Source organism: Hibiscus syriacus, unplaced genomic scaffold (assembly GCF_006381635.1).
Source record: "Hibiscus syriacus cultivar Baekdansim isolate YM2019G1 unplaced genomic scaffold, ASM638163v2 tig00110402_pilon, whole genome shotgun sequence".
NCBI classification, from domain to species: domain Eukaryota; kingdom Viridiplantae; phylum Streptophyta; class Magnoliopsida; order Malvales; family Malvaceae; genus Hibiscus; species Hibiscus syriacus.
The window spans coordinates 1,809,185-1,833,801 of record NW_024062722.1 but is presented as its reverse complement, the minus strand read 5'-3'; the positions used below and the strand labels follow the sequence as shown (position 1 = coordinate 1,833,801).

Sequence of the window (24,617 nt, the reverse complement as noted above, 5' to 3'; positions counted from 1 at the left end):
TCTGTAAAAACCATATATATGGGGCTCTCGGGAAATGAAGAAAACAAGGCATTTGTAATAATCAAAAGAATTCAATATCGACACATGGGAAATCTTGACGGAAAAAACAAGAGAGAAATAAGTTAAATCTTGAATTTCTATCAGATTTTACAGTTCAACATTTTCGTCGCTTATGATCATTGAATTACGAACCTAACAAATCCATTGAAATTAGAGAAAAAATTTTGGAATCTTGGATACCATCGTCGCAGCAATTTAACCCCACGTGTCCTCTTTTCCAACGTTAACAATATCGAATTCAAACACCAAGATTGACACGTAGGTAAAAAGTTTTTTTTCTTTCACAAAAAAATAAATATAGCTTAACCACCACATGTTTAGTCTTAACTTTATGTCGAATACCCTATAAATATCTGCTCTCATAATCTTCTCAACCTTCCACCACAGCTCCTACACCAAGAAAAACATGTTCTTTCTCTTGAAATCTTTGTCGAGATCAGTCCACGATGAAGAACACCAACACCAGCCGGAGTTGTCTGAGACCCAAGGCGGCAGCGGCGGCGGTACTGGTACCGGCGGTGATATTTGCACATCACTAACGGTGTGGAGAAAATCATTGTTGGTTAGCTGTAGTGGATTCACAGTGATTGATTGTACTGGAAATCTAGTTTATCGAGTTGATAATTACATGGGAAAACGCCCCAAGGAAGTCACTCTAATGGACGCCAAAGGGACATCCATTCTAACAGTGAAGCGTTGCAAGGTAACCATCAATCTTTACATAACTCTCTATGAACCATAGTAGTAAGACACAATATTAAAATTAGCTCATAACGTTTGTCAAAATAATCATTTTGATTCGTATTCTTTTTATAGAACATTTTGTTCTATATCTTTTTATTTTGAAAAGAAGTCTTCTATGAATAAAAATCATTAGCTAATAAAAGGTTAACGTTCTAAAATATGGGTTAATTTCTGGTTTTCATGGCAGAATCTTGGACTAACACATAACTGGGTTATCTACCGAGGGGAAGTGGGTGATTACTGCACATCAGTTGCATCGGAAAAGCCAATTTTCTATGCGAGGAAGTGCATTCACATTTTGCATACCAACCCTAATGTGCTAGCATACGTATATCGCCGGTCGTCGGACAAAAGGCACGCGTACACGATCGAAGGATCGTATTCGAATCGATCGTGCAAAGTGGTAGACGAGAAGAAGAGAGTGGTTGCAGAGATCAAGAGAAAAGCTGCAATGAGTGGAGGTGTTTCTTTCGGCCTAGATGTTTTTATGTTGATTGTAAAGGCAGGATTTGATCCTGCATTTGCCATGGCTCTGGTCCTTTTGCTTGATCAAATGTTCTCTTAGATTTTGGAGGTGTAGCATCAATTACCATGTAAATACACGTAAAGTTTATATCTAATAGAATGCAATGCTTTCATTTCCATGCTTATTTTTCCAGGAAATTTTCTTGTAGCGGCTAATTTACTCGAACAATTTAGAGATCTGAACCCATTTTTCAACAGTATTTCATTGCATATTCCAATGTTTGCAAATTTTCAACAACACGTGTTTCGAGAGTTTCTTCCACGAAAATTGTGCAAGTTTGTTGAACCAACAAGCCTAGCTATTTTTCTGGCTTTTACTTGGTCAAATTTTTCTACTTTGAGTCACACGGTTGTTTGTAAATTGTGCCAAATTTGATTCGTCGAATAGGGAGAGATACTATATCTTTTTAAGTAAGATTATAATTTCGAATTCCGAGGTTTGGAGCAAATTGGATTGAAATGGTTATGTTTATAATAAACCCCTGTAAAATTAAATTCGAAATAATCAATCAATAGTTTGGATATGGTTAAAAACAAACAAAAAATTGTTTTCAACCCCACTTCACAGATATTTCAGATAGTTATGATTTTAGTTAAATTCAAAATTAATTCTTTCAGAACAAACAATAACATAACAAGTTCAACGAAAACAATCAGGCCAAGAACACAAGCCCATGTTTAAAAGAATTTAATGAAATAATAAGCCCAAACTAATTTTTAAAACCAACATGGGTAAATTACAAATTTCCTCACTAAACGATACTCTCTTATTTTTTTCATTAAACTTTAAAAGTTTTCAATTTCCTCACTGAGCTTAATACACTGAGTCTTTTTGGTTAGTGAAATTTACTCTCTCTCTTATTTTGGTCACTCGATCACTAAATAGTTATCGACGTTAAAAACGACACCATTTTTTTTAAAAAAATTCTCACCAAAACAATGTCGTTTTGCATCTACGTAACAATCCATTTTAACACCGTTAATTATTTAACGGTTGAATGAAAAAAAAATCTAATTCATTAAGTTCATTGAGAAAATTATAACGTTTAGTTATCAAATTTGTAATTTACCCTGACAACATTCAAATATAAACAAGCGCAAATTAGATTCACATTCGTCCCGAACATCAATGTATCCCAACCTTACATATTTTCTCATGTTAATTCAGTCCAAACAAAAACTTATATGTTTCGGTGGTACTCATAATAATTTTACGTTTAAATTAATAAATTATAGGATAAACTACATGAATAGTACCTTATGTTTTTGGTTCATTCGATTTCAGTCATAAATTAAAATAATGGTTTTAACCCTTACGTTATCGGTCTGTTAAGTTTTAAAAAAATAAAATAAAAGCCACTTCTTCTTCTTATTGGCCCTTATAAAGCGATAAAAACCACATGTTTTCTTCTCCTCCTTGTTTCTTTACCAAACTGTAGTTTCATAAGTCGAGAGAGGTTCGAGAAATGAAGAAATCGCTAAAGAAGATAAAAATGGGTCTTATCAAAGAGAGAGAAAAAGAGTCTTATGTCCATCCTAATTTCAATATTCTTAAATTTTAATATTTTATAATATTATCTCATTGTAAAATATTTTGAAAGTTTCATTTTAATAAAATAACACAAGGTCCACATATATATATTTTGGGACAGACTGATTTGGATGTTTGAAATAAGAACATTATGTTATGTGAAATTAAGAGTTCATATGGTTTTAGAAAACATTTTTTCTTTTTTTCTTTTTTGAAAATGGTTTTCATTTTCAGTTTTTTAAAAATTAGAAAATATGTTTGGTTAATATATATGAAAAATTAAATTCAATTGTTCTAAAATATGCATTTAGAGATGGGGCACGTTTACGGTTTTCTCTGGTTGCACGTTAGCAGGGCTAATGGAATCTGAGAACTCCGTCGTGATTCTGGTGGTTTCGATCGATCTTACTTCTAGTAGTCACATCCGTGCAATTTCTCTTCATTATGAGTGAATGTTCGATGGATTGGAGGAAGCTTTTTGGGTGTTCAGTAGGGCAAGACTTAGAGTTCTTTCCCCTGAAGATTCGTGATGGGATTCCGACGGTTCAATCTCCACCTGAGGTTTTTGAAGCTGAAATTTTAGAATGGAAGCTTTCATTAGTGGGGCAATTCCTTGGGGCTGCTCCAAATTTTACAACAATGCAAAGGTTAGTGGATAATCTGTGGAAGAAGGCATTGATGGGTAATCGAGTTCAGATGAGTTTAACAGGGAGTAATCTTTATGTTTTTTTTCTTTTATTTATGAATCTGCTAGAGATTGGGTTTTAGAAAGCTGACCATGGCACATCCAAAATAAATATCTGATTCTTAGGAAATGGGAACCAAACTTGAAAAGATTAAACTTTAATTTATCAAGAATTACAGTTTGGGTTCATCTCTATAATGTGCCTTTAGAACTCTTCTCGCAAGCTGGATTAAGCTACATAGCGAGTGCCATAGGAGTACCCCTCTCAATGGACTCTGTTACAGCATCCAAATCGCGATTAGAATATGCTAAAATCTGCATTGAAATAGGGGTGAATGATGAAATACCTAAATATATGGATGTTATTCTAAAGGATGGGTTAGCTACTTCAATTACGGTTGAGGTTCCCTGGCTGCCATCTTACTGTAGGAAATGTAAAGTTTTTGGGCATAATGAGAAGGGATGTATGGAGCTAAAACATTATGCGCTGGTTATAACACAGGTTTGGAAAAAGAAAGAAGAAATTTCGAGTGCTAATGCAGTGGCTCCAATAGTTGACAGCATAGAGGTCCTACAGGAAAAGGAGTTACATGTTCCTATAGCAATAGAGGAGGAAAGTATAATAGAAGCTGAGATAGAAACAAGAAGTAAAGAATTTGTTACAGAGTCAACGGATTCTGCTGCTGAGGGTGAGCAAATAAATCTTGAATCTACATTATCAACAGTTAATGGTAAAGATGCAAATCAACCATCTATTCCTAAATGGGGTAGTGGTAGGCCAGTAAAGGATCATTCAAAAGCAGCTTTAGCTGGATCAAAGAACAAATTTAAAGTTTTAAGTTCTATTGATGAAATATCTACTTCTATTGATGGTTAACTAAGGAAAGTTAGAGTTGCATCATTAGGAGTTGTTGGTTTAGTAAATGAGCTAAAAGCGAATAAGAAGAATCAATTAGATAAAGCAAAAAGTGTTGCAGTAGGAGGTAATGAGGGTGTTCTAGGCTCTCCTTCTCAATGATAATCAACTTTTGGAACGTTAGAGGTTTAAATAGTCCTCTAAAACAAGATAGAGTAGTGCAAAGATCTAATCAGAATAAAGTTGATGTTTTTTTTTGTAGGAGACTCGAGTTAAAGTTGATAAATCTATGGGTATTCTCGAGAGTAAGTTTAATAGTTGGAATGTTCGTTCAAATTATGATTTTTCCTTGAATGGAAGGATATGGATTCTTTGGAAGAAAGGTTTGGATTTTCAATCTATCATGTTTCAGATTAGAGCATTTCTGAAAAGGTTTTACCTCTGTGTTCTCTTGACTATTACAGCTGTTTGTAGTAGCAATGATGGTATTGTGCGAAGATAGCTTTGGCAGCAGCTGCGAGAATTGGAAAGCAAAATAGGTCAATCCCCTTGGATCCTGGAAGGGGACTTCAATGTTATTCTAAACTCGAATGAAAGTTCGGATTACGAACTATTGGGACCCCATACAACTTCTGATATTAAAGATTTTCAAGATGTTCTCTATGACTTAGATCTTCTTGACCACCCATTCATTGGTCCTTCTTTCACTTGGAGCAACAAATAACTTGATTCGTTCCTCACTAGGAAACTCGACAGGGTTTTAATTAATTCCATGTGGGTGAGTACCTTTCAGAATTCACATGTCGAATTTCTTGCACCTCGTATTTCTGACCATTGTTTGGTTTTGGCCTGGCTCTCTAAAGAGGTTCCTGCTAATTGTCCAAAGCCTTTCAAATTACTTAGCTTTTGGAATAAGCATCCTAAATTCTTGAGTGTGGTAAGACAGTCTTGGCAAAGTGCTACTCAAGGCAACCCTATCCAAAACCTCTTCCTTAAGCTAAAATGACTTAAAGCCAATTTAAAGAGTTTGAATAAAACTTTTTATAGTGACATCTTAGCCCGGGTATAGCATAATAAGATTGAGTTGGAGCAGCAACAACTTTTAACTTTAAGAGGAGCGGATATCGTTGTCAAGGAGCTTCAATTACAAAATGAGTTAAAAATACTTGAAGAGGCATAGCCTATGTTCTTAAAGCAAAAGGCAAAGGTGCAGTGGTTAAAGGAGGGAGATAAATGCTCTAATTTTTTCCATTCAGCAGTTGCTGTTAAAAACAAAAGGGATACAATCAGGGTCCTTGTTTATGACCAAGGAAAGAGATTAGAATCTTTCGATGCTATGGCTTCTGAGGTGGCTGAATTCTTCACTAGACTGATTGGTACTACGGATCCTGGGGTTAAAGGTTATGATCTTAATCTTTTGAAAGAATTTCTTCATTATTCATTGCATGTTGAAGCTTCTACTGGCATTGTTAAGGAAATTACGAGGGATGAGATCCAGGATGCCATTTTTTGTCAAGGAAATGAAAAAGCTCCAGGTCCTGATGGTTTCACCCCTTATTTTTTTTTTAAAAAAAACATGGTCTATTATTGGTGATGATGTGGTAGCTGCTAAAAAAAATTCTTTCAAGAGTATTTTCTGCTGCCAGCATTCAATGCAACTGCTATTTCCTTGGTGCCTAAGGTTCCAAATCCAAGTAAGGTAAAAGGTTTTAGGCCCATTTCATGTTGTTCTGTGCTGTACAAGGCAATTTCAAAGATTTTGGTCAAAATATTGACAAGTCTTATCCTAGAAATTATCACTTTAAATCAGACAACTTTTATTAAAGGAAGGAATATTGTTGACAACACCCTTCTTGCACATGAACTGGTTAAAGGATATGGTAGGAAGTCTATTTCCCCAATGTGTTCTTTGAAAATTGACCTCCATAAGGCTTTCGACTCCCTTCATTGGGGATTCATTTATGATGTTCTGAATATTATAAGGCTACCAAGAAATTTTATAGGATGGATCAAAGCTTATTTTACAGCAGCTAGATACTCCATTTCTTTTAATGAGAGTTTGATTGGCTACTTCAAATGTGCAAGAGGTATAAGACAAGGAGACCCACTATCTCATTTCTTATTTGTTCTTTCTATGAACGTGCTCTCAAGAATTCTTAACAAGGTTGCAGCTAGAGGTATGTTTGGTTATCATCCTAGATGCAAAAAGATAGATCTAACTCATCTTACTTTTTATGATGACCTACTTATATTTTGTAAAGGAACTATAAAATTTGTAGTTGGTGTAATAAGTGTTTTAGACTAATTTTATGAAATGTCTGGCCTCAAGCTTAATGCAGCTAAATGTGAATTCTTTGTTGCTGGTATCTCTATTAGTAAACTTGAGGAAATCAAACTGATTACTGGTTTCAAACATGGTTGCATGCCAGTGAGATATTTAGGAGTTCCTTTGGTTACTAGGAAACTTTCTGATAAAGATTGTGTGGTTCTTATTGATAACATTAAGTCCATATTACACAAATGGTCAGGAAGGCATCTGAGTTCTGGTGGCAGACTCGAATTAATCAAAGCAGTATTGTTTAGTATTGTTAATTACTGGTGCAAGCAGTTAATTCTACCTTAATCTGTTATTAACAGGATTGAGCAGCTCTACTCTCATTTTTTCTGGAAAGGGACTGATAAGGTAACAACTGGAGCTAGAGTTAGTTGGGAGAAGATATGTCTTTTGAAATCTGAAGGAGAACTTGGACTAAAGGACATAAATTCTTTGAATAAAGTGTGTATAATGCAATTAATCAGGAATATACTTGCGGGTGAGGGTTCATTGTGGGTAGCTTGGCTAAAAATCTACGTGTTAAAGGATACTAACTTTTGAAACTTGGAAGTTGGAGTTAATACTAGCTGGAGGTTAAGGCAGATTCTTAAAATGAGAAATGAGGCATGTCATGTTTTGTCTTCTGGAGCAAAGAATGTTAGAGAAATATGGGAAGTGATTAGGGTGAAGGGAACCAATGTTCCTTGGCAAAAGCTGATATGGTTCTCACTCCACATCCTAAAGCATAGTACGATTGTATGGATGACCTTATTAGACATACTTCCAACAAAGGATAGGCTGAAATGTATGGGGCTCGATATTGATGGTAAATGTGTTTTTTGTAATGATGCAATGGAACAAGGGAACCACTTATTCCTTGAGTGTTATGTGGCTGCTTCTTTATGGGAGGCAGTGTTGAATCTTAATGGCTTGCGGAGAAGATCCTTGTCATGGGAGAATCATTTAGCTTGGGCTTGTGGTGCTTGGAAAGGTAAATCCTTACTCACAACAATCATGAAGCTAGCTTGGAGTGCTCTAACATATACTCTATGGGAGGAGAGAAACAAAAGATTGTTCCAAGGCTGCTCAAGAAATGCTGATGAGATGATTTATTCTATTAAGGAAATTGTAGGTATACAATTAAAGAGTAGGAATATAAATAGAGTAGATAGTGTTAATATTACTCTTTGTACTCATTGGGGTATACCTTAATCGATGTTTTGTTTTTTTGTAAGTATGGTATACTAAAGTACTTAGGATACTGATTGTTTTTTGTATCAGATCTCTGCTTCTTTGGGTAATAAAATGAATTATCCAAAAAACAAAAATTCAAAAAAAAAAATTGTGAAAATATATTTGGTATCTAATTTTTTTTAAAATAGAGATGAATAAATAGTTATTAAATAATTAAGTTAAAATATAATTATTAAAAAATTCATTACATAAATTTAACATATGACTTATTTAAAAACAATATAATTGATAAGAAATTTTATAATACAAAAATCTATTTAATTTTTTCCCCAAATGAATCAAACCGCCAAGACGATTACATGACATTTCACAAAGTTTACATGATAATCTACAATGTTGATGTGACAATTCATTATGTCGTTGTGGCAACACACGATAGATAATGACATGATAAATGAGTTTAATTGATTTTTTTACTAAGTTTGAGGGCCTACTTAATATTTTAGAAGGTTTGATGACTTAATTAATTTTTTCAAATTAAGGTATTATTTAAATATAAAATATAAAATATAAATAATTATTAAGATATTTAATACATTAAATATAAAAATGCTAAAAAATTAAATTATTAAAAAAAATAGTTAAAGGACCACATCAAGTGTAAAAAAGTGTAGGAGCCATATTATTTATTTTCAAAAGTTTGAGAGTTTTAAATACCATTAAATAAAAAAATTTATTGTTAGAAGGATTTGAACGTTTGTAAGTTAAGTTAAAAATCTATATTTCATATATTTCTAATTTTTTAAATTTCCAAAACAAATACTGAAAACATCTTTTTTATGTTTTCATATTTTCAGTTATTTTTGTTTTCATTTTCTAGAAATCATTTTCTAATTTTACCATTAAACATGTTTTCTTCCATGTTTTCTATTTTCTAAGAAAATGAAAATAAAAATAACCTATATTTTCTTGAACCAAACGGACCCTTAGTTTTGCCAAACTGGTCAAGGTATTTCAAGAACTCAATCATGTGTGTTCCACTGCAATGAGCAAATATTAAAGGGGCCTTATAGTTTTTCAAGTACTGCAGAATCCATTGAATTGAAAACAAAAATTGCTAGGGTTTTCGACTACTGATTATCTTACCCATATCTACACATCTATTTATCAATATAAACTCCAACAATCTTCTCATTTATCGGAACATTTGTACTATTTTGAATCCAGAGTACTTAGTGAAATAAGACTTCTTTTCAAATCTACCCCAACATAGAATTTCATACTTTAAAGATGTCATTATCGTGATCAAGACAAACAAATTGGATACTTGTACAATTTTTTAGAAGATAACGACAACTATAATGATCATACAAAAAAAATAGACATCAAGATTTTACATAAAATAACATTTTTGAGACAAATTGTAATATCCTAATCATGTATGACCCGTAGCTCGATGGACATTTCCTTAAAATGATATAACATTTCCTTAAAATTCATCCACAGTGGTGATAGCAAAATAAATACATAATATTTGATTTTCAAATATGGGAGCCCCCAAAACCATTTAAATTAAAGTTTAAAGTAATCCCAAAATATATCGTTTCGACACGAATATACAAGGGTCCATATGCATTACATGCTCACTACAAAAAATAAGACGTACACAAAAGCTGGTGGCGGTCTGGAAGGTGGTCTAGATGATACTCCTCAAAAGCTCCTCCATGAACTTGCACTTGGAAATAAATTCTGAACGCTGAGCTTACAAGCTCAGTGCCACACTAATAACCAAACTGTACTACATGCATCCTCTAATGCGCGTGCTAGTAAACATAACTAGTAGCATACGAGTATGGTAAGCTAAATCATACATACAGAGGTAGGCATCATGGTGCGGTTGACAGAGCTCACGTACCCCTCTAGGCTACCTAGGATGGAATCTGAAATTCTACATCGAAAATGCTCACGTGACTAACTTAATATGTCTAGTGTTGAGGCATCTACACACCGTTAGCAAAGAAGTTCCTAGTGTTCAGGTATCCGATTCGTTTCCCAAGCATCACACAAGACAAGTCTTTTGATTCTCTAAGTTATAGGGTGTCTAGATGAAAGTTTGCATCGTTAATATTGTTTCCACTTGATATCTCATTAAATGAATTGGAGTTGCCACCGACCATTTAAAACGAATTTAGGTAGGTCAGACACCATCTTACCTGATCTACGTTGTACCAGAAATGTGTCGGGTTCGGGAGTCGGTTACGGTTAAGGAAGGATTAGCACCCTTGAACCACCCTTTTGGTACCAATTAATTCATCGGTTGTCTTAATCGCGAAAATAAAAAATTAAAATTAAATTTAAAAATTCAATTCGAATTAATTATCTTTGATCGATTGAAAGTATCCCTAAAATTTCAAAAGTGTTAGATTGTAAAAATGAAAATAAACATGAGAAAAGAATAATAAAAAATATTAATATAATAATATTAATAAAAAATGAAAAAATGAAAAAATAAATATATATAAAACAATGTAAAAAGAAATAAAAAAATATTAAAATTAGGAGAAAATGAAAAATATATATAAAGTAAATAAATAAAAAATGAAATAAAAAGAATAAGTCAAAAGTTGTTACATATCCCATGTTTTGCGTGTAGAGAAATCGAATTTGTAATGAAAATGCTCTGTCACTCCTCGTGCTTTTAGATACTGGCTTTGGATCCTCCACGCTTATTTTTTGTCTTTTTCTTCCCACAGTTTTTCCAAATTGTTGCCCTTCATGTGATTTTGGTTCCACGTTTCTCTCTCTGTCCTTTCCTATTGATGCATGAGTCTATTTATAGTCTAAAAAAACCTATTTTTAGCTCAGATCTAGAGTTCTACTTGGACTTAAAATACTTTGGTTTTAGTGTTTCAATAGAACTCAAATACGTTGGTTTATTTTTTGAATCTCACTAAATCGAGGTTGTTGAGTACGGGGCCTGTAAAAATAATAAAATAAAAATATAATAATAATAATAATAAATAAATAAATAAATAATGTAATACAATATTTTTGTAGACCCGTACAAAAACGGGTGTCTACAGCTGCCCTTCTTTGCACATTTTTGTGTTAACAAAAATAGGGCAAAGATGAAAAAGACAACCAGTTTTTGTCCGGTTATCTTTGATTTCAGACATGATAGTGTTTGTTGTGACACTAAGTCTATCAATTGGGCACGATATCCTTCTTCTTGAAGTTAAAATCGTGGGGAATCGGAAAGTGACTCTTTGTTGCCAATCTTGGTCGACCTTGGTCTTCTTCTCGATTTAGAGACCTGGTGTAAAAATTTGACCGGAAAGTAGTTCCTTGCTGATGCAACGCGGTTGATACGCCCTCAAGCTTAATGGAATCAAACTCGAAGGTCTTTGGTAGATAGCCCTTCTTGCCTTGAGTTATGCTGCAAATGATGGTGCCTTTGAGCTAAGTGGAATCGAACTCAAAGGTCTTTGTTGACAGATAACCCTTCTAGCCTTGAGTTATGACATAAATGATGTGCCCTCGAAGTTGAGTGTAATCGAAATCTAGGGTCTTTGGCAGATAGCCTTTATCGACTTAAGCTATGCTGCAAATGATGTGTCTTAGAGCTGAGTGTAGTCGAACTCGAAGGTCTTTGGTTGGCAGATAACCCTTCTCGACTTAAGTTATGTTGCAAATGATATGCCTTAGAGCTGAGCGTAGTCAAACTTAAAGGTCTTTTGGTCACAGATAACCCTTCTAGCCTTGAGTTATGCTGTAAACGATGTGCCCTCGAAGCTGAGTGTAATCAAACTCGAGGGTCTTTGGCAGATAGCCCTTCTCGACTTAAGCTATGCTGCAAATGATGTGCCTTGAAGCTAAGCGTAATCAAACTCGAAGGTCTTTGGTTGGCAGATAACCCTTATCAACTTAAGTTATGCTGCAAATGATATGCCTTGGAGCTGAGCGTAGTCGAACTTGAAGGTCTTTTGGTCATAGATAACCCTTCTAGCCTTGAGTTATGCTGTAAATGATGTGCCCTCAAAGCTGAGTGTAATCGAATGTGAGGGTCTTCGGTTGGCAGATAACCCTTATTGACTTAAGTTATGCTGTAAATGATGTGCCTTGGAGCTGAGCGTAGTCAAACTCGAAGGCCTTTGGTGGGCACGATTCCCTTCGTCGTGAAGTTGAAACTGTGGATGGCCCCTTCGTTGTAAAGTTGAGCCTCGAATTGGATATCCTTCGTCGTGAAGTTGAAATCCAAATATTTGTAATGTTTCGAAGCCAATATCCTTCGCCGTGAAGTTGAAATTGACTTTGAAACTGGAAAGTTGTTTGTTGACATCCATCCGCCCCTTTGTTGTGAAGTTGAGCTTGTGTTGTCTCGAGTCCAATATCATTCGCTGTGAAGTTGAAATTGACTTTGAATGAAACTGAAAAGTTGTTTGTTGACAGTCAGTACCTTCGCTGTGAAGTTAAGCTTGTGTTGTCTCGAGTCCAATATACTTTATTGTGAAGTTCAAATTGACTCTGAATGAAACTGAAAAGTTATTTGTTGACAACCAGTCTCCCTTTCAATGTGAAGTTGAGCTTGTGTTGTCTCGAGTCCAATATCCTTCACTGTGAAATTGAAATTGACTCTGAATGAAACTGAAAAGTTGTTTGTTGACAATCAGCCGCCCCTTCGCTGTGAAGTTGAGTTTGTGTTGTCTCGAGTCCAATATCCTTCGTTGTGAAGTTGAAATTAACTCTGAATGAAACTGAAAAGTTGTTTTTTGACAGTCAGTCGCCCCTTCGCTGTGAAGTTGAGCTTGTGTTGTCTCGAGTTCAATATCCTTCGCTATGAAGTTGAAATTGACTTTGAATGAAACTGAAAAGTTGTTTATTGACTGTCAATCGCCCCTTCGCTGTGAAGTTGAGCAACCACCATCAATTTACAAATGCACTTTTTGAATCGATCATCTTTCATCTTGAAGTTGAAATTTGACTCTAAAAGCTGTAAAAAAATATGTGTGCTAAAAATGATAAATGTGAGGCTCTTAAGTGTGTCAAAGATGCATGCATCATGAATTAATTCTATTTTATCTCTTGGATGGAGCCTTATTTTTGTCTGCTGGTCTTGTCGTTGGAATCAACCATGCCCCATTTTAAGATTTGGCTTTACAGACCTCTCATATCTGAGACTGTTCTGTTTGAAAATGTTTTTCTCCTTTTTCTTGTTTTAGGAGGGAAAAAGATAAAAATTCTGTAAAATATTATTCGTAATTGAATCAAATTATAAACTTGAGTTCAAAGAATATCAAATGAATCAATAGCTCTTTTAATGGTTTCAGAGTTACAGCTCTTTTAATGGTTTCAGAGTTACAGCTCTTTTAATGGTTTCAGAGTTACAACTCTTTTACAAATTTTCAAATGGATGAGTTGGCTTTAGGTTGGCCTCCTTTCTAAGGTTTCAGTCACCCAAAATGTCATTTTCTTTGAAATATCACAACATGATTTGGCATTTTAGTCGGATGCGGACAAAATGATGCAACTAGCATTATTGATTATTAGACCTTCTATTTCAGTTCTCTGAAGTCTTCCATTTGTTCACGTTTTGTAAGCTCCTCTAAAAAAGGTAGTGCAGATGTATCAGTCTAAAAATAAAATTCTTGAGTTCTCTTGTGTATTTGACTATAATAGGTGTTCCTTAACTCCCTTAGTCCATTTTTACCAAAAATTTCTTACTTAGATAAATTTGATTTAACTTGTCATTATCTGGCTAGCTGAATCCATAAAGCTAGGGCATTTAACCAATTGCTTTAGAGGGACAACTTAACATTATAATCATTTTTATCAAGTTAAAGGGTTCATCTCATCACAAAGTCTTCGGCTGAACAATAGCAGTGGAGCAAACACCGAATTGCCAAGTGTTCGAGCAATGTCATGGTTTGAACGTAATCTATTCATAAGGCCAGGGCTTTCAAGTTTCCTCTATAACCAATTGTCTTAGTGGAATAGCTCAGCTTTGTGGATTTGATTTCTTAAGATTGTCAAGAAGAACCGGTTATAGTCTAGGTGTTTTTGAAAGTCAAGGAATCTCATCTTTAGAGTTCAATTCCCAAACAACTGACATAAACTAGATTTGCTTACTTGACTATTACATCTGTGAAGATCATGATCATCACTGAACGTCTTAAATAAAAAGCATAGTAATGTCATATGCAAAAGGATGCCCCATGTTGTCCGCACCTTATGAAAGGAAAAGGTTATATTGGTTAATTGCAAGAGCAGGGTACGATGTTTAAGTGTATATTCTGGGTAAAGTCAAATTCCTTGTTTTAAATCATGTTACTTCGTCAAAGATATGTAACTGAACCATTTACAGAGTTTCTTAATTCAGATGATATTTAAAGAATTGCAAATGTGATTCATTTCATAACATCTTTAAAGTAACATAAATTTATTTAAAAGTCCTTACAAAACTTGAGAAAAAATGAAAAAACAAATTCAAACATAATGCCTCAAATGATGAAATGATCTTCCTCACTTGGATGCTCCCAAGTTGTTGAAGTTGTTGAAGTCGATCCAGTTCTAGTTACGCATCTTTTACACGACTCTCTTGAATGCATAACAATTCTCAATTGTGTGCCCTGGGACACCGCCGTGATATTCACAATGAGAATTCTCGTCATACCACTTGGGGTATGGGGACTTCATGGTTTCCACCAGGTATGGTGACACTACATGGGTGTCAAGAAGTTGTTGGTAAAGCTCTTTGTAGGTCCTGGGAATAGAATCAAAATGTTCCCATTTTTTATGAGACATGTGAATGTAATAAAAAGGAAAAATAATGCGAAATATGCAGGAATGCATGATGCATGCAATGTTCAAGGCATTGATAAAAAAATGTGTCTGTTATTAGAAATAATCCTTATTAGAGGAAAAGTGTTTAATCTTTTAAGAGACAAAAATATCCTGACAGCTTCTGACATGTTGACTAGTCTTCTGCATTCGTCTGTCACCGGTTGAATAACATGTCGAACCGCTCTGGCTTCTCTGGATGAATCGTGCAAATATTGAATTGCTTTTTGTACTGGACCAAGAAGTCTCAAATAACTGTATCTCTGGAATTTATCTTTTGTTGAGCCTGTTCCCAACGAATACATCATTGGAGCCCTCAATTGATAGGAACTATGTGAAGTTCATTTGTCTGTTTCTTGAATTCATCAGCAAGGGTCTCCAATTTCAGCTATTGTTTTGCCATTGTTGTCTTTGAAGGGACTCCCTTCATCTTGCCCCTACAACCTCTGCCAGTCAGTTCTTCAAAGATAGACTTTCATTGTGCTTGATGTAGACTCGGTTCATTCTGAGTCCTTTATAATGCAGCAGAGTGATATACTCGTCAATTGTGGGCACCACATCTTCTTGATTGATTGTGACATATAATCGCCTTATAGATTGTCCTCTGTATTTTCATCTCTTGTATTACAACCCCTTTGTCCATTAGTTCATATTATTTTGTGTGTAACAAACACCTTTTTAGGGATCAATGGCATCTTGTTATGATGTAAATGCTTTGAAAACAAACACAAAGGCAAAACGTTAGTAAATAAATAAACACAAAAAATGACAAAAGAAAGAAAGAAGAGTAGGAGGAAAAAAACAACATGGTTAGGGTAAAAATGTTCTAGGGCTTGAAATGGGGTTTCGGGGTAGGATCTATTTCTCCATAGTCTCCCGATTTAGGTTCTAAAAAATGGTACCCGAGTTCTTCTTGTCGGTGCCCCCTTGGGCCTGCCAGACCCTTAGTCCTAAGCCCATCACAAGATTAAGTGGACTAAGTTAAAATCGAGAGGATACATTCCCTTATGCCCATACGGAGAATAAATTCACACGAAGACATAAGGTATATGAATCCCGAAGGTTACTTGCTAGGCTCATACGGAGAATAAATTCCCATGAAGGCGTTGCTTTTGCCCCCACTTAAAAGGGTTCGGAGCTCGGGTATAGAGCTAGAGATGACAATTTTGAAAAATCTGAAATCATTAAAAAACGTTAGTACAACTATTTATTTGAAAAAATAATCAAAGATAAATAATAAGAATCGAATAAATAAATTAAAATTTAAACTTGTAATTTTTGCTAAAAAAGACAACAGGAAATTAATTTCGGCCTGACTCACTTACCTGTCCCCAGCGGAGTCGCCAAGCTATCGAAACCGTCTTTCGGTTGGGCCCCGAATTGGGCTTCGACTTGGATTAAATGAATTGGAGTCACCATCGACCATTTAAAACAAATTTAGGTAGGTCGGACACCATCTTACCTGATCTGCATTGTACCAGAAACATGTCAGGTTTGGGAGTCGGTTATGGTCAGGGAAGGATTAGCACCCTTGAACCGCCCTTTCGGTACCAATTAATTCATCGGTTGTCTTAATCGCAAAAATCAAAATTAAAATTAAAATTTAAAAATTCAATTCGAATTAATTATCTTTGATCGATTGAAAGTATCCCTAAAAAGTCAAAAGTGTTGGATTATAAAAATGAAAATAAACATGAGAAAAGAATAATAAAAAATATTAATAAAAAATGAAAAAAATGAAAAAATAAATATATATAAAACAATGTAAAAAGAAATAAAAAATATTAAAATTAGGAGAAAATGAAAAATATATATAAAGTAAATAAATAAAAAATTAAATAAAAAGAATAAGTCAAAAGTTATTACATCTCACATGTTTTGCGTGTAGAGAAACTGGATTTGCAATGAAAATGCTCTACCACTCCTCGTCCTTTTAGATACTGGCTTTGGATCCTCCACGCTTATTTTTTGTCTTTTTCTTCCCTCAGTTTTTCCAAATTGTTGCCCCTTCCTCTGATTTTGGTTCCACGTTTTTCTCTCTGTCCTTTCCTCTTGATGCATGAGTCTATTTATAGTCTAAATAAACCTATTTTTAGCTCACATTTAGAGTTCTACTTGGACTTAAAATGCTTCGGTTTTAGTGTTTTAATATGACTCAAATATGTTGGTTTATTTTTTGAATCTCACTAAATCGAGGTTATTGAGTGTGGGGCCTGTAAAAATAATAAAATAAAAATATAATAATAATAATAATAATAAATAACATAATAAAATGTTTTTGTAGACCCGGACAAAAACGGGTGTCTACAGGTATAAATATTGAGCCCATTGTTATCAATATTGACCTATGAGTATCGATACTCCACCTAGGGTATCGATACTTGACAACTTAATTTCAACTAGGGGAAAGGGAATAATATCGATACTCTTAATCCAACATCAATACTCCCATGCTAAGGTATCGATACTGACCAGGTTATCGATACTAAATTTAGATTCGATGTTTAAAAAATTACCCTGATATCAATACTCCTATGGGGAGTATCGATATTCTACCCTTGGCATAGATACACCCTTTGAGTATCGGTACTAAAATTGGCCACTAGAAAATTAGTCTCGAAACCCTTACATTGAGTATCGAGACCGAGTCCTTAGTATCGATAATTGATGCATGAGTATTGATACTTCTACCTCAAAATCCCTTATTTTTTACCTTGTATAAGAACAATATCAGTATTGCTCATCTAATACCTATACTGGTACTCAAAAATACCCTGTTTGGGCATATTAAATCCCTTCTAAACCACCCTAAAAGCTTTAATGAGGTCCTCAAATGTTGTTAAAGTCTTATTTGAGTTTATTAGGGTCATAAAGAATCAATAAACACTTAGAACACATAAGTATAGGATTTTCCATGAACATGCTTATTTATTTTAAAATCTAACACAAACTAAACCAATGTAATAAAAGACCTACAAATGGTTTGAAAAGGTTATAATTGTGTTACCTTGATATTCTAGCTGATGGAAACTCTCCCAAAATCAACCAAAGGACAATTTCACTTTTCCTCTAGCTTTAAAACTCCCCCCCCACTTCTTTAACTAAATAAATAAAGAAAATGAATTACTATCTTATCTGGGTGCTTAGATTGAAGTTAGAGCACTTCCTATAACTTGAATATACTAGAAACAAGCTAAAATCACTTGATTCTCTTAAACCTCCCTAAAACCCATTTTTGACTTCCATGACTAAAACTTGCAATATAGGATTTGAATGAAAGCTTGAAGGGTGTAGGTTTTCATTCTTACTTTGAACTAGACTTGAGGAATTATAAAGTTTCAAACTTTTCTTAACCCTTGAAGAGGAAGGAAATGGTGAAGAAGAATATGAATGACAAGGTTGGTGAAGACAAAGAGGGGGAGTGGTTCAGGCGTGAGATCACCCAAAATTTATGGGTTTTCAACTTTTATTTTAGGCAAGGGAAAATTACTCATTTGGTCCTCATTCTTTATCACATAATTTAAAATGATCCCAATTCTCTATCACTTGGGATTAACATAAGCCCAATTCCAAACCGAACTTGGTCCAAGCTAATCAATAAATCTATTGGGCTCGTTTTATAAGTCTCGGGTTAACTCGAACTACTAACCCGAGATTCGGGCCATTACAAAAATCACATGCATAATAGAAGAATTATATTTTCTACTCTCAATCAATATAAATTAGAACATGCTTTCTACTTTCTACAATCAATTTGAGTTAAATCAAATTCGAGTTAAACTCTAACAATAACAAATTATTAAATAGTATATTAAAAACTTTATTCTCCTAAAGCGTAACAAGTTACATATTCTAATTTGCTTAAAAACATCTAAGTTCTACTTGTTTTGTTTCAATTCATTGTCCTCAAATAAAATAACAAAGCATATGCATGTTGGGATCAAAAGTTATGCATCTAAATATCTTAAACACATGATATTAGAAGGTTTATGTTGAACACCCCACTGGACAACAAATGTTCAAAACAATAAGAGGAAGAAATAATTAATCATATGGAAGAACAATTGATTTATTTGGTGTGTTTTGAATGCTAACATAGGACATCCTTTATAGGCAAAGAACAACTCACAACATTGAATAAAGTATTAAAGCTTACAAGTTAATCTTTTCTTACATTTATTAAAGTGAAATAAATTTAATTAATGTGTTGGTGTTGGTATTTTAACACTCCTTCTCAACACCAACTTTTATGTCGAGCTAGTGTAGAAGCTTTCGAGCTTGTTGCCACCCAAACCTTTCGTGAACAGGTCTGCCACTTGGTTTTCTGTCTTCATATGTTCAAGCTTAATTTCTTCTTACAAGACCTTTTCTCTAACAAAGTGGTAGTGAAATTCCACATGTTTATTTCTTGCATGAAAAACTGGATTCTCATCTAAACATATGGATGATAAGTTCTCACAATACAAAGTGACTGGAAATTCCACTTGCAGATGCAAGTCCTGCAACAATTGCAAAAGAAAAGTTCTCTCTTGAGTAACCATTGTCGTTTTACGGTACTCTGCTTCAGTGGTTGATAAAGACACTGTTGTTTGTCATTTGCTACACCAGAAAATTACTTCATATTCAAGTAAAAACACATACCTTGTAATTAAGAGTCGGGTATCATGGTCTCCTACATAGTTAGCATCAAAATAGCCAACTAGCTTACAATCTCCACCTTTTTTTGTACTAAATACCTTGGCCAATTATACTTTTCACGTATCTCAAAATTCGTTGAAGTGCTTCCAAGTGAGGTTCCTTTGGATTTTGCATGTAGCGACTCACAATTCCAACTGCAAAAAAAAATGGTCTTGTTAAAGTTAAGTAGATAAGACTACCAACTAATTGTTGGTACATTGTATCATCTTCTAAGTCTTTCCCTTCATTAGCACAAATTTTGGCATTTGGTTCCATCGACGTAAAAATTGGCTTGAAATTGAGCATTCTAAATTTTTTCAATAGATCATTGTAATACTTTCTTTGATGAAGAAAAATTCCTTCCTTGGTCTGATCAATCTCCATCAAGTTCTTTCGTTTAAAAGAGAACTTCGAAGAATTTCTTCTTCGTAATCTCCAATGATGATTAAATCATCCACATATACTAGCACAATAGCTAGTTTTCCTTCATATGATTTCACAAATAGACTTGAATATGAATGATCCATATAATAGCCACTATAAGTTAGAAATTCAGTTATCTTCCCATACCAAGCCATGAATGCTTATTTCAATCCATAAAAGCCCATTTTGAATCTTACAAACATAATCAGGATGATCTTGACTTCAAAACCCCATTGGTTGGTCCATGTAAATCTCACGATTGAGCTCCCCATGCAAAAATGCATTATTCACATCCATTTGCCATAGATTCTAACCCGTACTAGTTGTTAGTGCTAGTAGGACTCGAAAAGTTCTAAGTTTTTCCACTGGACTAAATGTTTTATCATAATCTAGCCCATATTGTTGAGAGAATCCTTGAGCTACCAATCTAGCTTTATGTCTTTCAATCGATCCATTTGTGTGATGTTTTATCTTATATATACATTCAAAAGAAATAGGCTTCACATCTCTTGGCTTTAGTATAAGCTCATGAGTCTGATTTCGATCAAGTGCAACTATCTCGTCTCTCATTGCTTCAATCTAGTCTACCTTTTGAGAAGCTTCTTCAAACAAATTTGGTTCTTTTGCATGACATTTTAATACTATTGTAGTGTTAACGTATTTTGGATTTGGCTTTCGGATCCTTGTTGATATTCTAAGTGGTATTGTTTCTTTTATTTCACTAGGCTCACCATCATCAATCAATTGCTTGTGAACACCAGTTTGCCATGGACTTTGAGTTAAGCCTTCTCCTTTATTATTATCAAAAATTTCAGTTTCATCTAGACTCAATTGAACTTTAGAAGATTGTAAATCTCTTCTAAGAGTATCTGAGTTTGGCAATAACTCTTTTTTCTAAGGACTACTATGAAGATACTTTATCAAACACCACATTGAGAGACACATAACATTTTTAGTTGTAAGATCACAACATCTCCACCCTTTTCTCTGGTTGCCGTACCTTACAAAAATACACCTAACAATTTTTTTGTCCATTTTGCTACGTAAGTGGTCAGGTACAAATACATAACAAACATTTCCAAACACTTGAAAGTAACTAACCGTTAGTTTTAATTTCCATAATTTTTCAAAAGGTGAAAGAAAATGTAACCTTTGTTGAGGAAGTCTATTGATCACATAAGCTACAATTTTCATTGCTTCTGCCCAAAAGCAACATGGAACATTTCTTGCATGAAGTATACTTCGACATATTTCTGCTAAATGCCTATTCTTCCTTTCAACTATACCATTTTGTTGTAATGCTAGCACATGTGAACTGGTAGTGTACTCGATACTCTTGAAGAAAGTCTAAAAACTCTTTTGAAGTGTACTATTCTCCATTATCTATGCGAAGACGTTGGATCTTTTTTCCAACTTCTACTTCTAAAACCCCTTTAAATTATTTAAACTTTGAATAAGTCTTAGATTTTTCTTCATAAAATAAATCCACACATATCTAGAAAAATCATCAATGAAGGTCACCATGTACTTCATCCCACCAATAGAGGTTTCTTTAATAGTTCCAAACACATCTGAGTGGATTGACTGTAATGGATCATCTTATCTATATTTAGACTCTTCATATGGTAACTGATGTGATTTTCCATACTGACAATCTGTACATATTGTGTTTGTTCTCACTTCAAGTTGTGGAAGTCCTTTTAACATTGACTTTATCATTATCATATCTCATTTGGAGTAGCTAACGCGACTTAACTGCATGTACCACAAGTTTGTTGTCTCGTTTCTTCTTGTTTTGTTAATATATGTGGTTTCTACAAACATCACATAGAGAGCTCCCAATCTTCTTCCCTTCATCACCGAATCTTCTTCAATCTCAAGGTTATGGTATACCTTCATATCTTGTGGACCAAATAGAACAACATGGCCCGACGATGTCAACTGTGCTACTAAAAGAAGATTTTTCTTCATTCTTGGCACATGGTAGACATTTTGAAGTGACATCTCAGTATTATAATCGTCAACTGTGCTACTAAAAGAAGATTTTTTCTTCATTCTTGGCACATGGTAGACATTTTAAAGTGACATCTCAGTTTTATTATTATGGGGAGAAACTGCTACATTGCCAATATATGTTATTGGTAATGTTGAGTTATTTACTATGACCACCATACGACTTCCCTTGTATTGTAACAACTTACGTAGTTTCTCTTTATGACCTATCATATGATTTGAACAACCTGAATCAATGATCCAATTATTTCCATAATAAATTTTACAAGTTGTCACCTGAGAGCTAGCTCTTCCTCTTCTACTGCGAAGAATACCTATGCATCCCATTCTTCTTCCTTGTTGTAAGTAACAACATTACTCTCCACATTTTTTTTCTTCAACCAACAAGCTTTTGCCTTGTGACCTTTCTTCCCACAGTTGTAACACTTCCCTTTAAACCTTTTATTGTTGTCATGATTTTTGGGACCTCCCCCTTCACGAGAGCTCTCTTCTCCTTGATTTCTATTAGACATACTATTGTCAGGCAGCTTGAAATTTCATTTTCCTATATTGGAATAGAATGACTCTTCTCTTTTTTTTCAACGAGACTCCTCCCATTTGTATAACTAATTCTTCTTAACTAGCTAACAGATTTTTTGAATTCTACAAGTGATGATTGATTTTTTCATCCTTGTATAGCAACCACAAAACTCTTAAACTCTGGATTTATACTATGGATAATGATATGTTTCATCATGGTATCACCAATAAGAGCTATTGGGTCCAACTCAGAAATCTCTCGGCATAACAACTTTACTTTGTGAAAGTTTTACTTTGTGAAAGTATTGTTTTGTTGTCATATTGCCTTGCTTCATAGACAACAACTCACTCCCTAAAAGTTGGAGCTTTGTATCATTCTTCTTAGAGAACAACTTGGCGAATATTTTCCAAGTTTCATTTGGGGTTTTGACACCATGAATATGTTATAACATATCTTCCTCCACTGTTGTCTTCAGGGAGAACAATGTTTTGCCTGCTTTTATCTTCCATTTTCTTAGTATACCATTTGCATCATCTACTTTTGGTTGCTCTACTTTATTGCCATTGACAATTTCCCATAGGTCTTGTCCTTACATAAATGGCATCATGGAAGTTGACCATGCCTCATTCCGTCGATGACATGTAAGTTAGACATATTGTCGACAAATGATTCTCACAAAATTAAATGAAATAATGGAAGTAGCTTGTCAACAATACACCAGGTAAGTCCCCAAAAGAGAGGTAGATCACACGGATCGCTCAAATACTAAGTCCATTCAAGTATTTTCCTAAACATGAACCATCACGCTACCACACTACTTTAGCAACAACCGAACAACCCTCACTAAAGCTCTTGATACCAATTGTTGAACACCCCATAGGTCAACAAATGCTCAATATAATAAAAGGAAAAAATAATTAATCATATGGAATGAACACTTGATTTATTTGGTGTATTTTGAAAGCTAACATATAATGTCCTTTTATAGGCAAAGAACAATTCACAACATTAAATAAAGTATTAAACCTTACAAGATAAACTTTTCTTACATTTATTAAAGGAACATAAATTCAATTAATGTGTTGGTGTTGATATTTTAACAGTTTATACTTGATTTAAAAAGTATGGTATAGAGAGAAAAAATTTATTTTTTCACGCTATTCCCCGTTAAAGGGAAAAACAATAAAAGAGAATATTTTTGTTTGTAAATTATGCAAAATTTTATGTTATATTTATAATTTAATTTTTTTAAATATATCAAAATATAATAAATATTTAATAAATTTTTGTGGCTTTCTTCCTGGCAATTACTATAGAAGTTTTCTCTTGCCTCTGAGCGCAAGTTTGTTCCCTGTTTTTTGGGCTCGTTCGTTTTATTGATCCCATGGCTAATGATCTTGTTGAAGAATTGCAGAATCTTTCTCTGACCGAGGCGTGGAGGCCACGGTTATCAACATTCCAAGTAGTTCTAACCCTTCTTCATCTGCGTCTGCCCACTGTTTGGTTATGCACCTCCTTTCAACTCATACGGTAAACCGTGAGGCCATGAAGCATACTCTATCGAATGTTTGGAAATTAACAAAATCCACACCTATTGTTCCATTGGACGATCACCTCCGTGTGGTTAAGTTTCGATCTGAACGTGAACGCTTGCACGTTGTGGAGGGTGGACCCTGGTCGTTCGATAAACACTTGGTTCTGTTTGTTCCTTTCAATGCGTCTTTCTGTCCTGGGGATTACAGTTTCTCAGTGGTTTCTATATGGATTGGAGTGTATGGTATCCCATTGAACTACTGTAATCGTTCTTTTAGTGAATCTATTGGTTCTCGACCGGTCACTCTTTTAGAAGTGGATGCCGCTCTATGGGAATTGGTTGGGGGCAATATCTTCACCTCCGCATTGAACTTGTCATACAGCCGCTTTTCAGCGTTCTCACATAGCGTACACCTGAAGGACGAATATTCAAAGGGGTGCCTCGCTATGAACGCATCCTTGACTTTTGTTATACTTGTGGATTATTGGGCCATATAGAATTGGTTTGTGATTCTCTGGTGACTGCAGATGGGCCAACTAACTGTCTTTCCTTGGGGGAGTGGCTTTGGGCTTCTCCAATGAAACGATCGCTCACTAAAGCTTGCCTGACTTGGCGCAGAAACATGACACTTGCTCGCTCATCGACGGCTCCCCCGGGGGTTCAGAATGTTGATGGTAAGTCTGTTGGTGATGCATCAATGCCTA

General features: G+C 34.5%; 1 protein-coding gene across 1 annotated transcript; it reads left to right on the top strand.

Moving 5' to 3' along the window:
- Positions 1–375: 375 nt before the first annotated feature.
- On the top strand, positions 376–1,398 carry LOC120123627 (protein LURP-one-related 17-like). Its single transcript, XM_039142475.1, has 2 exons — positions 376–763; positions 992–1,398. The coding sequence occupies exons 1-2, from the start codon at positions 467–469 to the stop codon at positions 1,367–1,369; spliced, it is 675 nt and encodes a 224-aa protein (XP_038998406.1). The 5' UTR covers positions 376–466; the 3' UTR covers positions 1,370–1,398.
- The last annotated feature ends 23,219 nt before the right edge of the window (positions 1,399–24,617 follow it).